We start from the raw sequence: 19,204 nt of genomic DNA, 5'->3' as shown, positions 1-19,204 counted from the left end.
AGAGAGAGATCTCGGCGAAAATGGACTGGAGCCTCTTCAAGCGTGCGGTCGCAGATAGTGAGGAGCCGACGGCGGGGTACATGTACCGTGAAATGGCACAATGGACGTTCAAGGACTACAACGCACAAATGAAATTCATTGGTGCCCTTTTTGAAAAATTGAGGCCGAGTGCTAGCGCGCACGTGTTGTACAAGGTGCTGCGCATTATAAAGGTCATGTGTGAAACTGGGCACAGCGATTTTCAGAAGGAGATGCAGAAGACCAACCGCACCGAGGAAATCAAGGCCTACGCTGTCTTTCGTGGCGTGCCGGACGTGCGGCATGGCGACAGCCTTAATGAGAAGGTACGGCAGGCTGCGCGGGACGCGATGGAGGCCATCTTCACGCACCGCAAAGAGGATCGGCTGTCGATTGAGACGGGGTACGGCAACAATGCTAACAGAAGCGGTGGGACGGTGGGGCAAACAACGTTTACCACCGGCAATGTTTTGGCGGGGGCGGGGGTGGGCGGGCCGATGGGCGTATACAGCAACCACATCGCGCCAATGCCCATCACGAACAAGTGGGCGGAGCACATGGCGCAGCAGGTGGCGGCCGCGAACACCAGCACCGCTAGCCGCATGCTCTCAACGGTGGTGGAAAAGGCAAAGGTCGGTCTCGGTATGATCCAGACGTCGGAAGCAGGAAAGCGTTATATGAACGCCAAGGACCAGCTGTACGAGAGCGCCCTCAGGCTGAGCACGACAGGCGCAATGGCGGCGTCTTTGTCGTCGATGACCGACACGGGCAGCTTCCAGCCAGTTGAGTTGAGCCTCGACGTACCCTTCGCCCCACCAGGTGGTACAAACAGTAGCAGCGGCTGGAAGTTTATTGAGGAAATTGAAAAGAACGGTGATACGGCGACACACAAGACGATAAGCGGTAGCTCTGTTCTGCAAATGCAGCAGCAACCGCTGCAGCTCACGCCACTTCAAGAGTGTGTACAGCGCCTCTGCCAGATGAAAAATACACCTCAGCGGGTGGAACTTCATGCGTTTGTGACGCAGTGTCTCAACATAGGAGCAGAGATTATGCCGCAGCAGGGTGTGGAGGGGGATGAGAGCGAGGATGAGGAGGACGGGTGCTGGGAGGAGCTTGCCGAGTCGCTTGACGCACAACTCGCGCAGAAGCATCCGTGGCAACGGCGGCTCAATGCGCTTGTGGCGTTGGAGGCCCTTCTGCTCGCTCGCGCTGACGCCCACAACATTGACGCAGCGGTGACTGGGGCGATGCAGAAGAAAGTGATGCGTTACTTTCTCGAGAACCCTGAAGATGTGGAGCGAAACGTCGTAGTCGTCCAGGCAACGCTGCGAGAGCGTGCGCAGCGTGTTGCAAAGCTGCTTGGTCTCCCCGAGCACGATGCTTGTAGCAAGGCGGCTGGGCAGGGCACCTGTTCCGCCTTTGTGCCGAATTCGGAGGCGCAGCAGACGCAGTGCGCAGGCAACGCGATGCACACCGTCTCGTGGTCGGCACCTCTCCCAACAGCGACAGTAACGGCGGACGGAAGTGGTGGTGGTGGTGGTGGTGTGGGGCGTGACGCGGCGGTGGACCTGAGTGGAATGACGCTCCGCAGGAATCCCCGCGGCGTACGAGACAAGACAACGTTGAAGAAACGTGCGCCGATGCGGTTGGCCGAAGAGGAGGGGGACGATGATGATAGAAATTATAACCCAGCAAGCAACAATAACACCAGCAGCAGTAGCAGCAGCGTCAAAAACAATATCGTGAACGACAATAGCAGGCATCGTGGCCCTCAAGGTATACCCGCAAGTGGGAACCACTTCTCTTCCTTGGGTTTCCCGACCACGGCGGCGACGACGATGACGGAGACGGCAAACATGGGTGGCACCAACGTTGTTGTTGGAAATAATAGCGTGCTGGACGACCTCTTTGGAGGGCCCAGTCCTTCACCTTCCGTGACGGCACAGAGTAATAACAGCAACACAACTGCGTTTGATTTTTTTGCGGTGAACAATGGGGGGGATCATGCGCCGTTTGCACCACTGCCTACTCAGGAGGCATTTGCACCGTATACGGCGGCATCCTCGATGCAAGTCTCGCCGCCTTCATTGTTCTGCGCAACACCGTCGATGGAGACCAGTAATGACAATGGCAACAACAATATAGTAGGTCCCGGTGGTGGCAACTTCCAGGTTCTCTCTCCCCAAACTTCGGCAGCGGCGATGGCGGGATCCTATCCCACAATGCTAATGCAGTTGCAGCAGCAGTTGCAGTCCCTCATGGCCGACTTGCAGCGCAACCCGAGCTCCGCCGCACTCGAACAGCTTCAGAGCCTCATGGCTCAACAGCAGCAGCTAATGGCCCTCCTGCCCCAGCAGCAGCAGCAGCAGCNTCGAACAGCTTCAGAGCCTCATGGCTCAACAGCAGCAGCTAATGGCCCTCCTGCCCCAGCAGCAGCAGCAGCAGCCACAACAACAACAACAGATGCTCTGGAGTAACCCCTCCTTCACCAGCGTCAGCGCTTCCGACGCGAACAGGATCCCTCTCCACAATCACTTTGCGACAGGCGCAACTCCCTCCTTTCCCTCAGGCAATTTGACGTCTACTAGTACTACCACTTCTTCTTCCTTGGCGCCGAATGCCTTTGCAGAAATGCAGAAGGAAATGCTAACCCGCATGACGGGAACAAAGCCGAAGGACGGAGGGTTGAACGAACCCACGCACGCGGAGAAGTAGGAGGAAAACGAGCACCAGAAGAGGTGCAGAACGTGTGTAGTGGGGCGTGTCCACCCTTCCCTCCGCAATACTTTAGTACGATTATTGATCAGTACCATTTTGTTCTTTTTTATTGTTTTTTTTTTCCTTGCCGTGCATGACAGTACCGCTTTGATTCTTATCGCCGTGCGCCCGCGTGATGGTGGGGAGAGAGAGGGAGAGAGGGGAGCGAAGAGGGCGAAGGAAGTGAAGAGCAACCAAACGTCTTGTGTGTAACATCCAAGAGTGGGGAAGTGTGCTCCGCCTCCATTCCATCCTGCTGGGAGGGTCGAGTGAGGAGGCTCTTCGTGTATACTAACGCAGCTGTATTTTTTGTTTTTGGCATTGCGGAGGTGCGGATGCATGTGTCTCTGTGAGCGTGTGTGTGTGTTTGTACTGCTGAACGGTGGAGGCGCAGGAGCAGCCGGCTCATACAGCACATAAAACAGAGAGTCAGGAAAGGGAGTGAAACGGAGGTGAAACCTCATGGACCCACATCTCTCTTCGCTAGTGTGCAAACGAGAACGCAGCAGATTATATATATATATATATATAATCGGGGGCGCTAAAGTAAGTTACGCGTTCGCTGGATGTGCTGTAGCTCAATTAGCTGCGCCTCAAGCCAGCTGATGTCAATTCAACTTGTTCTTTCGTTCTTGCCTTGGTGATAACTTCCCTGCTCCCTCTTTCTTCTTTGAAGGTGCGAGTGATAGATTGGTGTACACACTACACCTCACATAGTCTACCCAAGTAATTGGTTCACCCGCGTGTGATTGAGAGAAAGTGAGAAATTCTGTGTGTGTGGGCGTGTAGTGCTTTCAGCTCCGTTTTCCCTTTTGTGGCTGTTTTGTTTTCTGGCAACGCAGTTGCAGAAGTACAAAACCGGGAAGAACAAGTAAAACGACAGCGCAAAAGGCACCAACCAAACCGCTATTCGGAAAAGAGAGCGGGTGCAGGCGACGTGGATAAAGGAGAAGACAAGGCGGCAACCTGAATAGGCAACCGACTTGAGCACTGGGAGAATCAACACGTAAGGGTGGCTTTCTTCCCTCAGTAGCTCCACATATTGTCCTCGTCCCATTGGGCATATCAGTGCCGTTTTCTCTGTGGTCTTTGTGCCGCGTCGCGCGTCCAGAGGCGGTTTTATAGGTGCATTTACCATACATACACTCCTGCATCCACTTAGAGAGGAAAAGATTGTAGAGAGGTGCCAACGTGAGCGTTACAGACGAGAGAGAGAGAGAGAGAGAGAGAGAGAGAGGAAATATATATACATATATTTAGGAGAAATTTAGAGGAGTGTCGGGAGAAGCAGGAGTGCCATTCCTGGCTCAAAATCACTCGGCAACGGGAGCCACTCTACCATCCAAAAAGTAAAGCCCCAAAACAGTTTTCCTGAGGAAGGCATTCCATCGACATCATCTTCATCACCATTTTGCGTTCATATGAGTGGAACCCCACCACCGTACCCACTCGAGCCAACCATTGGGGGGCCTCGCAACCAGCAACAACAGTCGCCTTTAACTGGTGGCAGCAATAACCTCAACAACAATGCACTAGCTGCTTCGTCTGCGGGGCGACTTCGGCTTCCGCCGCCGTTGCCGCCAGTGAAGGGCACCACACCGGTGCGTCCACAGCCTGTATTAGGGGCTTTGTCCGCACCCAATCGGCCCCCAATGGGGCGACTCACACCGCTGCGGAGAACAGGGGAGAGCGCAGAGGGGCCAGATATAGGACGGCGCTCTCCGCCACCACGACTGCCAATTAGTGGCACGACGCCGCGTCTTGGTGAACCGCATACAGTGCCTTCGAATGGAAATGGCAACGACCCTGATGCTGGTGATGCCAACGGCTTCCACACACCAGGCAACCCACTGACACCGCGGGCGCACCAGCCAAAAACACAACAATCACCCCCCAAAAAACAGCTGGATCGTGTGGGTACCCCTTCAGTGCGTTCAAACAGAACGGCACCTCCGATGAGCAACAGTGGTGCATTTACTCGAAGTGTGCCTTCCGGTGAGGAAACAGTGGAGGAGCTCTGTCCACTACAAACGCAGACGCGCCCGGTAGAGCGTTTCTTCGTTGAGTTCAATCCGAAGAGCGGTAATGTTGGTACTGTCGGCCGCGTTGATGCAGACGACGACGAGGTACTGTTTGATCGACTCGGGGAATACACTGACGACGACTCTTTCTTTTCGTCTGGTTCCTCGGTGCTCGAGGAAGACCCGCGCCGACTGCAGAGAGACCCGTTGCGGGGTCGCGCCGTCCGTAGTGTGTATGAGACGCTGAATTTGCGTGCCCTTACAGGTGGGCGGGTACCTCAGGAATTAGAGGATGAGGAACGAAACAGTGCGGGTTGGATGTATCAAGTTCACCAACGTGCCATTGCGCTCCACCACTCGTCTTTCTTTGTGTTCCCACCAGGGATGACGGCGCGAGTTGTGGTGTACAACGTGATGCACCACTGGCTTATGGAGTTTTTGATTATTTTGCTTATCCTTGGATATTCGATTTTCACTGCTTCATGGGCGCGCCACACCACACCAGAGCTGGAGAAGCCCGACTTTATGATCTTTGCCGACGTTTTCTACACAGTCCTGTATGGAATTGAAATAGTGGTACGACTTTTTGCATCGGGATTTATTCTTCACCCACGTGCATACTTCCGCTCGCCGTGGCATTGGCTTGATACCGCTGTCTTTGTGTTGATGGTGATGAATTGCACCGGTTGGAAGCAACTGTGGAACTTCACCGCGTTCCGTCTCATACGGGTGATCAAGTCGTGTACATATATCCCAATGCCGGTACGAATGAAACTGCTCGCCAAGTCGTTGCTGCGCTCCACGAACAAACTCTTCTACGCTTCTGTTATCCTCGTCTACGCGCTCTTCTTCTTCGCGCTGATTGGGCTTCAGCTCTTCCGTGGTGTACTACATTACCGTTGCGTGAACACGATCACGGGAGAAAGTAATGGGGAGCTGTGCCGGCCTGAGGCATCCGGTAAGCAGTGGCTCTACATGGGTCATGTGTGTCCCAGCAATTACATTTGCACGGCAGGGGAGTTCACGAACCCCCACTATGACTTTCGTAGTTTTGATGATATTGGCCATGCATTCCTCTCGACATTCCAGATCATGAGTTTCCAGGGTTGGACAGAACTGCTTAAAGAGACGAATGAAACAGTTAATGTGGCCGTGATCCTCTACTACGCCTTTACGATACTCTTTTGCGCGTGGTTCATTCCAAGCCTTTATCTTGGCGTCTTTATCGAAAAAATTGAAAAGACAAGCCGACTATTTGTGCAGAAGCAGCTACAGCTGTTCGACAGCATGCTACTGGAGCAGCGACAACGCCTGAATGCAGCCATCAAGCTACGCGATTTTGTTGAACGTGACGAACAGGGGAAACTGCGCAGTAACCCACTGGATATGCTTCGCTATGATGGCTACAGCCAACCCCGGCACAGCCGTGTAGAGAGTAGTAATGGTGCCCTCGTTCCCACCCCCTCGTCCCATTCCATCAGTACTGACCGAGAAGTGTGTAATCCTGTTGTCAAAAAGCGTACCAAGTGGACGGATGAACAGCGTGTGCAGTTACACCTTTCCCTCACACGACAACGTGATATTGCTGAGCAAGCAGAGCGAAAGAGACGTATGGTTGTTAAGGGTGGACAGAATGGCAGCACAGGTGCTGATCGTGGTGGTGGCGACAGCAGAAGCAGCAACAACAACCGAGCCAATCCATCGGGTTCGAGGCTTACAACCGCGAATGCCACAGTGGGCGGTGACTTTGCGCTTGGTGGCCGTGTGGGAATGGTGCAGCATCACCCGCTCACGTACACCATAGGTGCAGCACATGGCACCAATTTGCCGCTAGCTGTCCGCCTTGAGAATGAAGAGGAGCAACTTAAATTCCTCAAACAGTATCAATACCCATTGGAAGATGAGTCCCTGAATTCGATTGGCGCAGGTAACGGTAATGGGATACGTAACGGCGTTCCAAACAATACAGCACGACCACCGCTGGCGTCTGCCTCTCGGCACCCTGGGGGCAATAACCGTGTAGACGAAACCAGAGGCAGTATTTTGGCCACACGAGAGTCCGCTGGAGTGATTCCAAGTCGTCACTCTCTGCCTCGGCCCTGCAGCGCGACGAGCCGGCCTCTCTCCGCACACAATGAGGCATCACCTTTAGGTGTTCATGGTTCTGCGGCCCTACCATCGGAGGTGCAGCAAGAGGTACTCATCAACGATCCCGAGGGCGGTGACTTCCGCTACGCTACAACTTGTGCTCAACGCTGGGCGATTGTGCGTAACATTCTGCACATGTTTACCGAAGGCTATCCCCGTATTCTCACTCAATATCTGTGGGAGCACAAGCGGATGCAGCACCGTTTTGGTCTTACACCACTCAATTACGTGAATAAGTATGAGGAAGCTGCATTGCGTAAACTGCGTCAGCGTCGGATGCGACAGGGGAAAGGATTCTTTCAGCGTAACGACGGGGGCATTGATGATTACGATGATGAAGATGATGAAGAAAATGATGTATACAGAGAGATGGGTGGAATGCCAGGTAAAGCCAGGAAGGGAACTGATGTTGAAACTCTCTCGCCAATTCGCATGGCAAAGAATATTGTCGAGAACGCACCTATTACCATTTTTAACGTGGTAATGCTATGTCTCGTGTTTGCCAATGGCGTATTCAACGCGTCGCGGCACTATGAGCAACCCGAATACTGGGATGATGGTCTTTTTATCGCAGGTGTCTGCTTCACGGCTCTTTTCATGCTGGAACATATTATCCGCATCATTGCGCTGGGACCAGGTCCTTTTATTTGGAACTTCTGCAACGTTCTTTGTCTGGTCGTTACAATTATTGGCTTCTTCGAGCTTGGCTTTGGCCGCTCTAATGCCATCACGGTGCTCAATTGGGTGCAATTTTTGCGGCTACTCCGTGTCGCGCCATTTGAACCAATGCGGCGTGTGGCACGCGTGTTAGTACTCGGTTTCCAAGACATTGTGTACGCACTGGTATTCTTCTCTGTCTATATGTTCATGTGGATTCTTATCGGGATGAGTTTCTTTGGCAGTCGCACTGGTCACCTTACCCGAAACGACGATTACTCCACTCTCGGCGACTTTGATACTTTTTCGCACGCTACCTTTGCAGTGGCGCAAGCCTTCTCGTACACCCGCGAGGAATGGCTCTATATGTCTTGGGATGGCATGCGGGCTCGAGGCGGGTACACAATTTTGTACTTTATTGCTGTTGTGGGTGTAGCGATCATCTTCCGCTATTTCTTTATCTCCGTTTTTACGTGGGCGTGGCAACGGGAGGAGGAGTTTGACGACTACGCCTTGGATGGTGCAAATGGTGCTGCTGCTCGTAGCCAAGGGGGGCCACGGCTGCGTTGGTTTGACTTCACTGTCTGGCGTTCCTTCAAACATATCCACGGCGGCTTTGAGCGACGTGATGTGGCCCCGGACGAGGTGTACCATTTGAACCAAGATATGCGGCGTCAGCTGCGCATCGCGGAGGCAAAGGAACGCTTCTCTCGACAGTCGCTTCCACAGCGCAGCTACTCAACGGACCACCGGCAGCTTTCTTCCAACAGCATCAACGCCGGCACAACTGGAGTACCGCTCAATACGGCGTCCATGATACCACCCGTCGTGATGGTGCCACAGTTCGTCAATGTTGGTGGGCAACTGCAGCGACAGATCAGCATGCCGAGTGAGTTTGATGAGGAGCGGCGACCACCAGTTAACGCGCCAATATCACAGTTTCAAGCTGAAAACGCACAGCTGCGGTTCGCCCGCCGTTACAGTGCCGTTCCTGCGACTGCATATAACCAAGGAGCACAGGATGAACCTTCTGGCACGCATTCGCCACCTTTCATGTCTACACCTTCTGATGTGGGGCTGCAGGAAAGTAATGCTTTTCTTGGTGAGTTGGGTGCACGGTTAGATGACTCTCATCATCATGCAGGTGGACAACCGACGAATGGGGTTGGGTCTCGTAGTGCAAGTGGTGCACCGCGGGACCGTCGCTCAAGTGTGACTGGTCACTTTGCTACATTGGACTATGAACGGCCAGCGCCAAGGAGAGGCGAACAAGGCAAGGAAATTGGTGGCAATCGTATGCATCCCATAGAGGACGAAGACAATATGGGTGGTAGAGTCTACGAGCACATTCTCGTTCCTGGGCCGCGTCTTCGCTACAAGCACGTTATGGTGGGCCGCCGTCGCCGTGTTTTTGAGCGATGTCTCGATTGCAACACACACAAGCAGATGCCATTGCGAGCCCCGCCAAATGTGCAGCAGCGCACAGCTGATGAGTTGCACGCTGAGCACTGTCACATGGCCGCCGTACGCAGCTCACGTCAGCTAGTGTTGAACGCTATTTTGGGTTATGTTCGCCTACAGAAGGAGTTGGCTGTGCCGCCCACACGAGAGGCTGTTGAAACAGTGCTTGGACAAGCGTGGAGCTGCGGCATGTTACTCTTTGAGACAGTTGAGTACCTCTCTTGTGCCGATATTGAAGCACGCGAATACCGCACATGGGACCGCGCACTTGAAGCCCTACAATTACAGCAATGGCTGATTGGTTTGCACGTTGGTGAGGAGCAAGTGGGACGTGCGACTCTTGCGTACATTCTTGCTCATCAGAAGATACAGGAACGTGACGCAACACTTAAGTCCTTTAAGCGTTCATGGCGTGACCGGTCTTGTTTCATTCTTTCACCTGGCAACCCTATACGCAGTGCTGTGACAAGTTTTGTGCAGTCTGCCTTGTTCGAGTGGATCATCCTTGCGGTTATCTATGCCGCATCATTATGTTTATGCTTCTATGACCCCCGAGACAAGGATCGTTCATCCAATAAATACCTCGTGCTGTACGTATTTGACATCATCTTTTCTATCATCTTTGCTATTGAGATGGTGTTGAAATGGATCAGCATGGGTGTTGTACTTGATGTGCATGTGGCGTACTTCTGGCATCGGTGGAACATATTCGACTGCTTCATCACCATTGTCTCACTTGTTGGGATTGCCTCGAAATTCTCGTACCTGCGTTACCTCAAAGCAATGCGCTGCTTCCGCATTCTTGGTCCCATGCGACACTGCACCTTCAACAAGGAGCTTTCGAAGCTCGCGGTGACTATGTGGGACTGTGTGCCGACAATGGCAAACGTGCTGTTGCTGTGCCTGCTCAACTACATTGTGTGGTCTATTCTCGCAGTGCGGCTCTTTATGGGCGTGACGCACAGCTGTGCCAATGTTACGATCGTTAATAGAACGGAATGTGAACTGGGCGGTGACGTCTGGCAAGGGCCACAACGCAATTTTGACAATTTCTACGAAAGTCTTCTGACAATGTTCGAGGTGAGCACGGGTTCAAAGTGGCTTGACACCATCTACAGTGGTGTGAACGGGTGGTCAACCTCATTTGCCCCCATCCAAGATAGCCACCAAGCCAAAGGCCTCTTCTTTATTGCGTACTACTACGTGTCTCATCTCGTGCTGTTCTCGCTCTTTGTTGCATCGATGATTTATTGCTACCTGCTTGCGAAGAATGCAGGGGAGGGTGTCATGGGTATTACACTTGAGCATCAATTGTGGATTCGCATGCAACGCATGATTCTGCGCCTTACACCACGTCTTCAACTCGTGCCTATGGGGAATGCCATCTCACGTTTTCTACACCGTGTTGTGACTCATCGCGCCTTTGAGTTGGTAATGGCGTGTGTCCTGTTCTTTAACATCATCACCATGTCGCTCTACTGGCACAAAGATAGCCAGAAGCAGGAAGATGTGCTGGACATTTTTGGGTTCGTATGGGTAGCTCTTTTCACGGTGGAGGTGATTATGCGGCTATTGGCGCATGGTTCACGGGCATTCACGCGTTGGTCATTCTGCCTCAATGCTTTTGTTGTGGTTCTCTCGTACCTGCAGATCATCCTGAACACTACCGATAACCACAAGGTACCATTTGACGTCAACGTGCTCCGTCTGCTGCACTTTGGGCGCCTGCTGACACTTATGGAGTTTTTCCTGCCAATTCGAACTCACCTGCGCTTGCTACATAAGGTCTTACTCCTCGCTGCGCCGGCCCTTGTAAACGTCACCTTGATCCTGCTCATGGCTATATTTGTGTTTTCCATACTTGGAATGCACCTTATTGGCCCTGTGATCCCTTCAGACAGCAGCTATATTGACGGCAAATATGACAACTTTCTCACGTTTCCAAACGCTCTCATCATGACGTTCCGCCTAGCAACGCTGGAGGGATGGGTATCTATGCTGCGTGCGAGCGTTTCTGACGGCAATGTGTGCTCTCAGCCAGATTGTGGAACAACCAACTGGGCACCAGTGTTTTATGTGCCGATTGTTATATGCTTTGCCCTCATGATCATCAGTCTATATGTGGCAGTTGTTGTTGACCACTACGTTACAGTGGTGCGCATGAACGCAAGCGTCACACGCATACAAGACCTGAAGAGGTTCCGCGAACTCTGGTCGGCACGTGACCCAAATGCGACACTTGTGCTTCGGACGAAACAACTCCCTGAGTTACTCGAGGCGTTGCGTCCGCCGCTGGGGCTCACTTCGCGTCACAATCGTGTCGAACTTCTGCGCTTGCTGCGTGAGTACGATATTCCCGACCACAACGGCAGGGTGCACTACCACGAGGTACTGCTACCGCTCGCCCGCCGTGTACTCGCAATGGCGTTTAGCGAAGACGAAATTGACGATGGGTCAACGTTCGAGGCGGTCTGGCGACTTTCCGAGAGTTCGCTTCGCGCCCTGCCGACTGTCTTGGTACAGAATACTCACGCGACGGCAGCGCAGCACTTTGCAGCGAGCTACTTGCAGGCCGCATACCGCCGTGACAAGGCACGCCGTCAGCACTTAGAGGCGCGTGCAGAACTTTGGCGTGAGAGCCGCGCCGTCTGCGACGAACTTGGCCTGTCATACAACAAATACGGCTTCGGTAGCACCTTACTGAAGGACGAAGATCCGCGACAGGAGGCGGCACTCCGCGGCATCTCAATAGAGGGCCAAGAAGTTGGGAAGAAAGCGACGGGTCGCTCCACGCCGTCCAAGACTCCGAGCGAAAACGACAGCTACAGTCCGGCCGCTGCTGCACGCTTGCCAGGTGTGTACCAGCCTGCGATTGACGAGAAGGAGAAGCGCTTCGGTCCCGATGTACCCAACGCGATGCGCCGCCATGAGACGCGATCCGACAAGCTGCGGCGCAAAGAGGAAGAGCGGCAGCAGCAGTCGATGGACAGTCCCATGTCGATGCCGCCAGGCCACCGGTCGTCTTCGCAGCGGCTCCACAGTAGCGACTACCAGCCGCCGCTCGGCACCGACCCCAGCAGCTGGCTGGACAGTGAGATGAGCCGACGCGTGAGTGCGCCTGGCACGGGCCCGCTGTCCTCCCAGCAGGCGGCACCGCCGCCGTCGTGAATTGTGAGTACGTGATGTCAAAAAAAGAGACAGTTCAACAAATCTGCAGGAAACCCAAAACAACAACAACAGAAAAAGAGAAATGGCACAGGAGTAGCTACTCAATGAACGAAGGTGAAGCAAGAGACGCTATCAAGCCGAGATACCGTAGAGAGTGTAGCACATGAAGGACATCGTGTGCCCTTCCCCCACACTTTTTTTTTTGTGTTGCCTCCTCCTCCTCCTCCCCTCACCCATTTTCAGCACTTTTCTTTGCATTCGTGCGGCGGGTTTCATGAGGAGGACTTTCGACATGTCTTCAGTTGTGTGCACATCAGACCTAGATCGGGTCAACGGGGGGCGGCGCAAGCGAAGAAAACACGAACTGGGGGTTGCAAACAGCAAGACCGAGGGGCAACACCTACACCCTCTGCTGGTAATACCCGTTGAGTGTGTGAATGTATGCACGTCGCTTGCGTTGAGCCGCGAAGTGGATACGAAGAAGTGCACTACACAGAGCAAAAAACAAACAAACAAAAAAAAGAGGATCATGAAGAGCAAATTAAAACAACATACGAAAAGAGAACCATCCATTAACAGCAGCAGTCGTTGATATGCGAAGAAGCGAATGGAATCCAATAGATATAAATAGAGAACAACACATTCTGTTTCTTTTGACGGCTGCTAACGCTGCTACTAGCTCTATCATCCCACCGCCACGTACAAAAAGGCGTTGTGAAACATCCTCTCTTCAGTTCCTACACATTATATATATATATATATAATGCAAGAAAACGCAGACCGCAGTTATGTTATGCCCATTTTGTACAGGCATGCCCACATTGTCGTATGGGGCACCACTGTACCACACGAGCCCTATCATTCGATCATCTACAGAGCCACATCATCACATGGCACCTGCTGCAAAATAAAACAACACCACAAGCATCTCGTCCTCCATCAAAAAATATATATTCTTTCCCCTTTTTTCTTCCATTCTACGAAGTCATAGCTAAGACTAAATGCCCATAACAACGACTGAATAGCACAAACATTGTGCTAAGCAGAGCGCACCAGCTCTTTCAAAAACACACAACANCCAAGTTCGGCTACCCCGCGTGGGCGTGAAGGACCGCATCGTCCTCGTTCATGTTTCCTGAGCAAAAGTAGTTTTATTTAAGAACGGCATTTCTAATGTTCCGTCTTCTCCGAGCGTGTGGAGGATGACGCTGAGACGCTTGGTAAGGAAAAACAAACCAAAATGAGAATGGGACCGCACGACAAAAAAAAGAAAGGGAGAAGGACGCTTCAAAATGTTTTTTTTGGGGGGGCGCCATACAACGCGTGGAATTTGTGGGAGATGAAGAGGCGCCCCGTTGCTGTTGCTCGGCTCTTCTGCGCGGGCTACTGTGTGTCTTTTTCCGATTGCAGTGAGTGGTCCGCCGCACTGTGTGCGGTGCGTGGCGAAGCCGCCATTCTCCGCTGGCGTGGTGCACGCGAAGGCGTGGGCTCTGCTGCGTGCGGCGGCCCAAGCCCGGGCCCGTCTCGGCGGCTTCTCTCCTGGACATCAACACAGCCGCAGGTGTGCGGAGGGTTGTGGTGTGGGTGGGACTGTGTTGAAATGCGCCCCTGTGGTGTGACGCGTACTACTGTTGAGCTCTCCTCTCTCTCTCTCTCTCTCTCTCTCTTTCTTTCGTGTCCGTGCCCTCATGTTCGTTGCACTCCCCGCATGTCGAAGCAACAAACACTTATAAAGCACACTAACAGCNGTGGGTGGGACTGTGTTGAAATGCGCCCCTGTGGTGTGACGCGTACTACTGTTGAGCTCTCCTCTCTCTCTCTCTCTCTCTCTCTCTCTCTCTCTCTTTCTTTCGTGTCCGTGCCCTCATGTTCGTTGCACTCCCCGCATGTCGAAGCAACAAACACTTATAAAGCACACTAACAGCACACTCTGAAAGCAACCATGACGATTCAAAAGGTCCACGGCCGCGAGGTTCTTGACTCGCGCGGCAACCCCACCGTTGAGGTTGAGGTGACGACGGAGCTGGGCGTCTTCCGCTCGGCGGTTCCGTCCGGTGCCTCGACCGGTGTCCATGAGGCGTGTGAGCTGCGCGACGAGGATAAGAAGCGCTACATCGGCAAGGGCTGCCTGCAGGCGGTGAAGAACGTGAACGACGTGCTGTCCCCTGCACTGGTGGGCAAGGACGAGCTGCAGCAGGCGTCGCTGGACCAGCTGATGCGCGACCTTGACGGCACGGCGAACAAGAGCAAGCTCGGCGCGAATGCCCTCCTCGGGTGCTCCATGGCGATCAGCAAGGCTGCTGCGGCGCGCAAGGGCCTCCCACTGTACCGCTACCTGGCGGAGCTGGCCGGCACGAAGGAGATGCGCCTGCCGGTGCCGTGCTTCAACGTGATCAACGGCGGCAAGCACGCGGGCAACGCGCTGCCCTTCCAGGAGTTCATGATCGCGCCGGTGAAGGCCGCCTCGTTCAGCGATGCGCTGCGCATGGGTGCGGAGGTGTACCACTCGCTGAAGAGCATCATCAAGAAGAAGTACGGCCAGGACGCCGTGAACGTGGGTGACGAGGGTGGTTTTGCCCCGCCGATCAAGGACATCAACGAGCCTCTGCCGATCCTCATGGAGGCCATTGAGCAGGCTGGCCACAAGGGCAAGTTCGCCATCTGCATGGACTGCNCCCCGCCGATCAAGGACATCAACGAGCCTCTGCCGATCCTCATGGAGGCCATTGAGCAGGCTGGCCACAAGGGCAAGTTCGCCATCTGCATGGACTGCGCCGCCAGCGAGACGTACGACGCGGACAAGAAGCAGTACAACCTGACCTTCAAGAGCCCCGAGGCGACCTGGGTGACGGCGGCGCAGCTGCGTGAGACCTACAGCAAGTGGGCCAGCGACTACCCCATCGTGAGCATTGAGGACCCCTACGACCAGGACGACTTCGAGGGTTTTGCCGGCATCACGGCCGCGCTCAAGGGCAAGACGCAGATCGTTGGCGACGACCTGACGGTGACGAATGTCGCGCGCATCAGGACGGCCATTGAGAAGAAGGCGTGCAACTCGCTGCTGCTCAAGATCAACCAGATCGGCACCATCTCTGAGGCTATTGATGCCTCCAAGCTGTGCATGGCTAACGGCTGGTCGGTGATGGTCTCGCACCGCAGCGGTGAGACGGAGGACACCTACATCGCGGACCTCGTGGTGGGCCTTGGCTCCGGCCAGATCAAGACCGGCGCGCCCTGCCGTGGCGAGCGCACCGCGAAGCTCAACCAGCTGCTGCGCATTGAGGAGGAGCTCGGCGCGCACGCCAAGTTCGGCTACCCCGCGTGGGCGTGAAGGACCGCATCGTCCTCGTTCATGTTTCCTGAGCAAAAGTAGTTTTATTTAAGAACGGCATTTCTAATGTTNCCCCGCGTGGGCGTGAAGGACCGCATCGTCCTCGTTCATGTTTCCTGAGCAAAAGTAGTTTTATTTAAGAACGGCATTTCTAATGTTCTGTTGACTTTGTCTTCGGATGTTGGTGGGTGTTTTATGGGAGAATTCTGAAATTTTGTTAAAGAGAAGGTTTTGTGTGTTTTTGTGTGTGGAAGTGAGGTTACCATTTTGGTGTTCCTCTGTGACCTTTTTCGTTTTGTGATTGCCGTTTTGAGGGGGTTTGTAAGTGGTGCTTATGTTCTTTTTTTTGTAGTGTCTCTTTTTGCAGAGCAGTTTGTGTTTTTGTGTCGAGCAGAGTGCGCGTTAAAGGAAGGACGACAAAAAGCGTGGAGACGTGGTTTGTTGTGTTTACTGATTCAACGATTGCTCCTGTTTACAGCCGTTAAAGCGGAGTTCTACGTGCGACGGGGTTGTGTTTTGTTGTCTGTAGGGTAGCTGCTCTTCGTGTGGCGTTTCACAACCTGGACGATTGAAAGTGGAGGTGATGGCGGGTTTGACAGAGTTGCTGATGGCGTTGGGAAACACCGACCCTGCGGTGCGCGTGCCAGCGGAGCAGCGGGTTAATGAGGCGCGGCAGGTGGACCTTGCAGGGTTTCTTTTCGCGCTGCTGGAGGAGTTTCGCGACGAGGCGAAGCCCGGGTTTGCGCGGCACATGGCGGGCACGCTGCTGAAGAACTCCGTGGCGCCGAACCTTCGAGATGCGGCGGCGCGGCGTGCGCTGGAGCAGCAGTGGATGATGCTACCCCCTGATGTGCGCGTTTCGGTGAAACAAGGCGTTCTAGCATCACTCGGCTCACCGCAGAAGGAGGTTCAGAACGTGGCGGCGAACATCATTGGGAACCTCGCCCGCATCGAACTTCCGTCAGGTGAGTGGCCGGACCTCCTCAGCATTCTCCTCAACGCGGCGGAGTCAAGCAGCGAGCAGCACCAAGAGGCGGCGCTGACGGCAATTGGGTACGTCTGCGAGGAGGGACGCGAGCATGACTCCGTGGAAGCGGCGCTGGTTCCATTCACTACTGGTATCCTTACGGCGGTGCTCCGTGGTATGAATAGCAACAGGGAAGAGGTACGTTACTACGCCACAAATGCGCTGTGCAATGCGCTGGAATTTATCCACGATAACATGAAGCAGCAGGAGCAGCGTGACCACCTTGTCGACGCACTCTGTAGAGCCGCAAAAACATGCCAAAACCCACGGACTCGAGAAAAGGCAATGGAATCTTTGGTCAAGGTCGCTGACATGTACTACTCGACATTGCCTAACTACATTGACCATCTGCACACCATCACGACACACGCCATCTTCAATGACGAGGAGGCGGTCGGATTGCAGGCAATGCTGTTCTGGATTTCAATCTGTGAGACGGAGCAAGACATGAAGGCGGATGGCGATGGGAGGTGCCTTGACTACGCGATGAAGGGGGCGTCAATGATTACAGGGATCGCACTTCAGGCACTCGTAAAACAGGAAGAACAGCAGGAGGAGGGTGACTGGAACATCTCCATTGCAGGTGGCAAGTTGTTGCAGAGTCTTGCAATGTGCATCGGTGACCCCGTGATTGATTTGATTATGCCATTTGTCTACAGCAAGGTTGAGAGTGCCAACTGGCGAGAGAAGGAGGCTGCTGTTATGGCGTTCGGGTGTATCTTAAATGGACCTGATCCCAAAAACTTTCACGATACCGTCGCACAGGCAGTTCCAGGGCTTCTGCAGTATATCCGCCATGAGCATCGGATGGTCGCTGACACCTCCGGATGGGTGCTGGCCATTGTCTGCGAATTGTTCTCAGATGTCTTCCTTCAGCAGCCGTTGAGCCTCCAGCAGCTGATTAACATCATAACACCAATGATTGGTGGCGGTGATGACATGGCAATTCGCGCGTGCCACATCCTCCATAATCTTGCACTAGCTTACCAGGATGAGGAAAATCTGCCCACAAACGAGCTTTCTTCTTATTACCCTGGCTTCCTGAATGTGCTGTTGGTTGCGATTGATACGGGTAACAACCACAATGTTAAGAGTGTGGCTCAGGAAGCTCTAAACGTCCTTATTGATGCGGCGGCAGTTGACTGTTATCAGTACCTCCATGTTCTTGTGCCGGAGTTACACAAGCGCATGGTGTACATGTTGGAAGCGCGTGCGCAGGGTCAGATGAGCACCGTGGAAGTCATGGCAATGCTTGGCCTTCTCTGTGGTTCGCTTGGCAACGTCGCAAAAAAAGTGCAGAACGCCTTTGCGCAGCACCTGCAGGCGAGTATGGAAATCCTGATGCAGATTCTACAGAGCCAAGACGATATCCTGCTTGATGAGGCCCTCACTATGCTCGGTAGTTTTGCGCATGCCGTGAAGCAACAGCTTACCCCCTACACGGAGAGTGTTATTCCCTACGTTTTAAAGGCGTTACAGTGCGTCGATGAGCCAGACCTCGCCATTGTCGCTGTGGGCACTTTGGGAGATTTGTCGCTGAGCCTTCGCTCCGACATGTCCCCATTCATCGGCACTATTCTTGGTTTACTACACACAAACCTACAGAACCCGGAGGTGGACCGTAATTTGAAGTGCACTTTCCTCAACTGTCTGGGAGATATTGCGCTGAATGTAGGTGATGTTCACTTTGCGCAGTACCTCGACGTTTTCATGCAGCTGGCTCATGCCTTCTTTGAGCAAAGCTGTAATTTGAACATCGACGAGGATCCAGACAGTGAGGAGTATGTCATGTCGCTATGGGAGAGTATTGCAACATTTTACACAGGTGTTTGTCAGAGCTTCAAAGGTTCTGAAGCACAGTTAACGCCGTATTTACAGCGGGTCCTGCAGTTCGCTCTTCATGCATCTAAAGTGGCGCACTCCCTCGACTACGTAGAAGTGTTTATTGCGACTGTTTCACTTATCGGTGATATGGCGTGTGTTCTGAAGTCTGCCCGGTCACCGGAGCTGCGACAGCAGGGCAAGAGCGCCCTTCTGACGCAGCCAGTGTGGGAGGTGGTGGGCCACGCAACCAACATGAGGGATGCCGACCAAGACACGAGAGACCAAATGAAGTGGGTGCGGGTCCAGCTTGAGCTTTTGCAGTCGTCATAAGTAGGTAACCGTAATGTGGGCGGGAGAGGAAGATGAATAAGATGCAAATCACTTGGTTGTTGTTTACTCTTCAATCCTGGAACCTACTTTCGAGCTTCACATCGTTGGTGTTATGCAGCTGCGGTGCCGCAAAGGCTCTTTGCCACCAACAACAGAAACCCTTTAAAAGAGAGACCACGTAATATATATGAGACGCAGCTACATTACTATAAGAAGGGAAGAGATAGTCGTGTGACGTATGGCTTATGGTCAAGTTAGAATGATGACGGGGGGAATGGTACGAGAGAAGAGCATTAGTCACCTTTCTGTTTCCGTCTCTACGAACAGGAAAGAAGAAATAAAGTGCATACTTGATGGAAATGGGGGGTGGGGACGCGAGTCTATGTAAGGGTTTTTCTCCTTTTGCCTCTGGGATTGCTGAGCGTTGGTGAGTAATTGCTCTGGAACCTGAAGAAAAAA

The 19,204-nt window shown here is 53.4% G+C and overlaps 4 protein-coding genes across 4 annotated transcripts; all 4 read left to right on the top strand.

The window, feature by feature from the left end:
• Window positions 1–20: 20 nt before the first annotated feature.
• On the top strand, window positions 21–2,498 carry DQ04_00011200 (hypothetical protein; the record flags this gene model as incomplete). The annotated part of the gene is made up of 1 exon (XM_009307836.1): window positions 21–2,498. One exon carries the CDS (start codon window positions 21–23, stop codon window positions 2,496–2,498), a length of 2,478 nt encoding a protein of 825 aa, XP_009306111.1.
• Window positions 2,499–4,199: 1,701 nt separating this feature from the next.
• On the top strand, window positions 4,200–12,233 carry DQ04_00011190 (putative calcium channel protein; the record flags this gene model as incomplete). Its single annotated transcript, XM_009307835.1, has 1 exon — window positions 4,200–12,233. One exon carries the CDS (start codon window positions 4,200–4,202, stop codon window positions 12,231–12,233), a length of 8,034 nt encoding a protein of 2,677 aa, XP_009306110.1.
• Window positions 12,234–14,175: 1,942 nt separating this feature from the next.
• Window positions 14,176–15,564, top strand: DQ04_00011180 (enolase; the record flags this gene model as incomplete). The annotated part of the gene is made up of 1 exon (XM_009307834.1): window positions 14,176–15,564. The coding sequence occupies one exon, from the start codon at window positions 14,176–14,178 to the stop codon at window positions 15,562–15,564; it is 1,389 nt and encodes a 462-aa protein (XP_009306109.1).
• Window positions 15,565–16,147: 583 nt separating this feature from the next.
• Window positions 16,148–18,745, top strand: DQ04_00011170 (importin beta-1 subunit; the record flags this gene model as incomplete). Its single annotated transcript, XM_009307833.1, has 1 exon — window positions 16,148–18,745. The coding sequence occupies one exon, from the start codon at window positions 16,148–16,150 to the stop codon at window positions 18,743–18,745; it is 2,598 nt and encodes an 865-aa protein (XP_009306108.1).
• Window positions 18,746–19,204: the final 459 nt, after the last annotated feature.

The sequence above is a fragment of the Trypanosoma grayi genome, assembly GCF_000691245.1.
Source record: "Trypanosoma grayi strain ANR4 Tgr_1_V1, whole genome shotgun sequence".
NCBI classification, from domain to species: Eukaryota; Euglenozoa; class Kinetoplastea; order Trypanosomatida; family Trypanosomatidae; genus Trypanosoma; species Trypanosoma grayi.
Note: the sequence above shows the minus strand (reverse complement) of the source record. Positions and strands in the feature narration are given on the sequence as shown.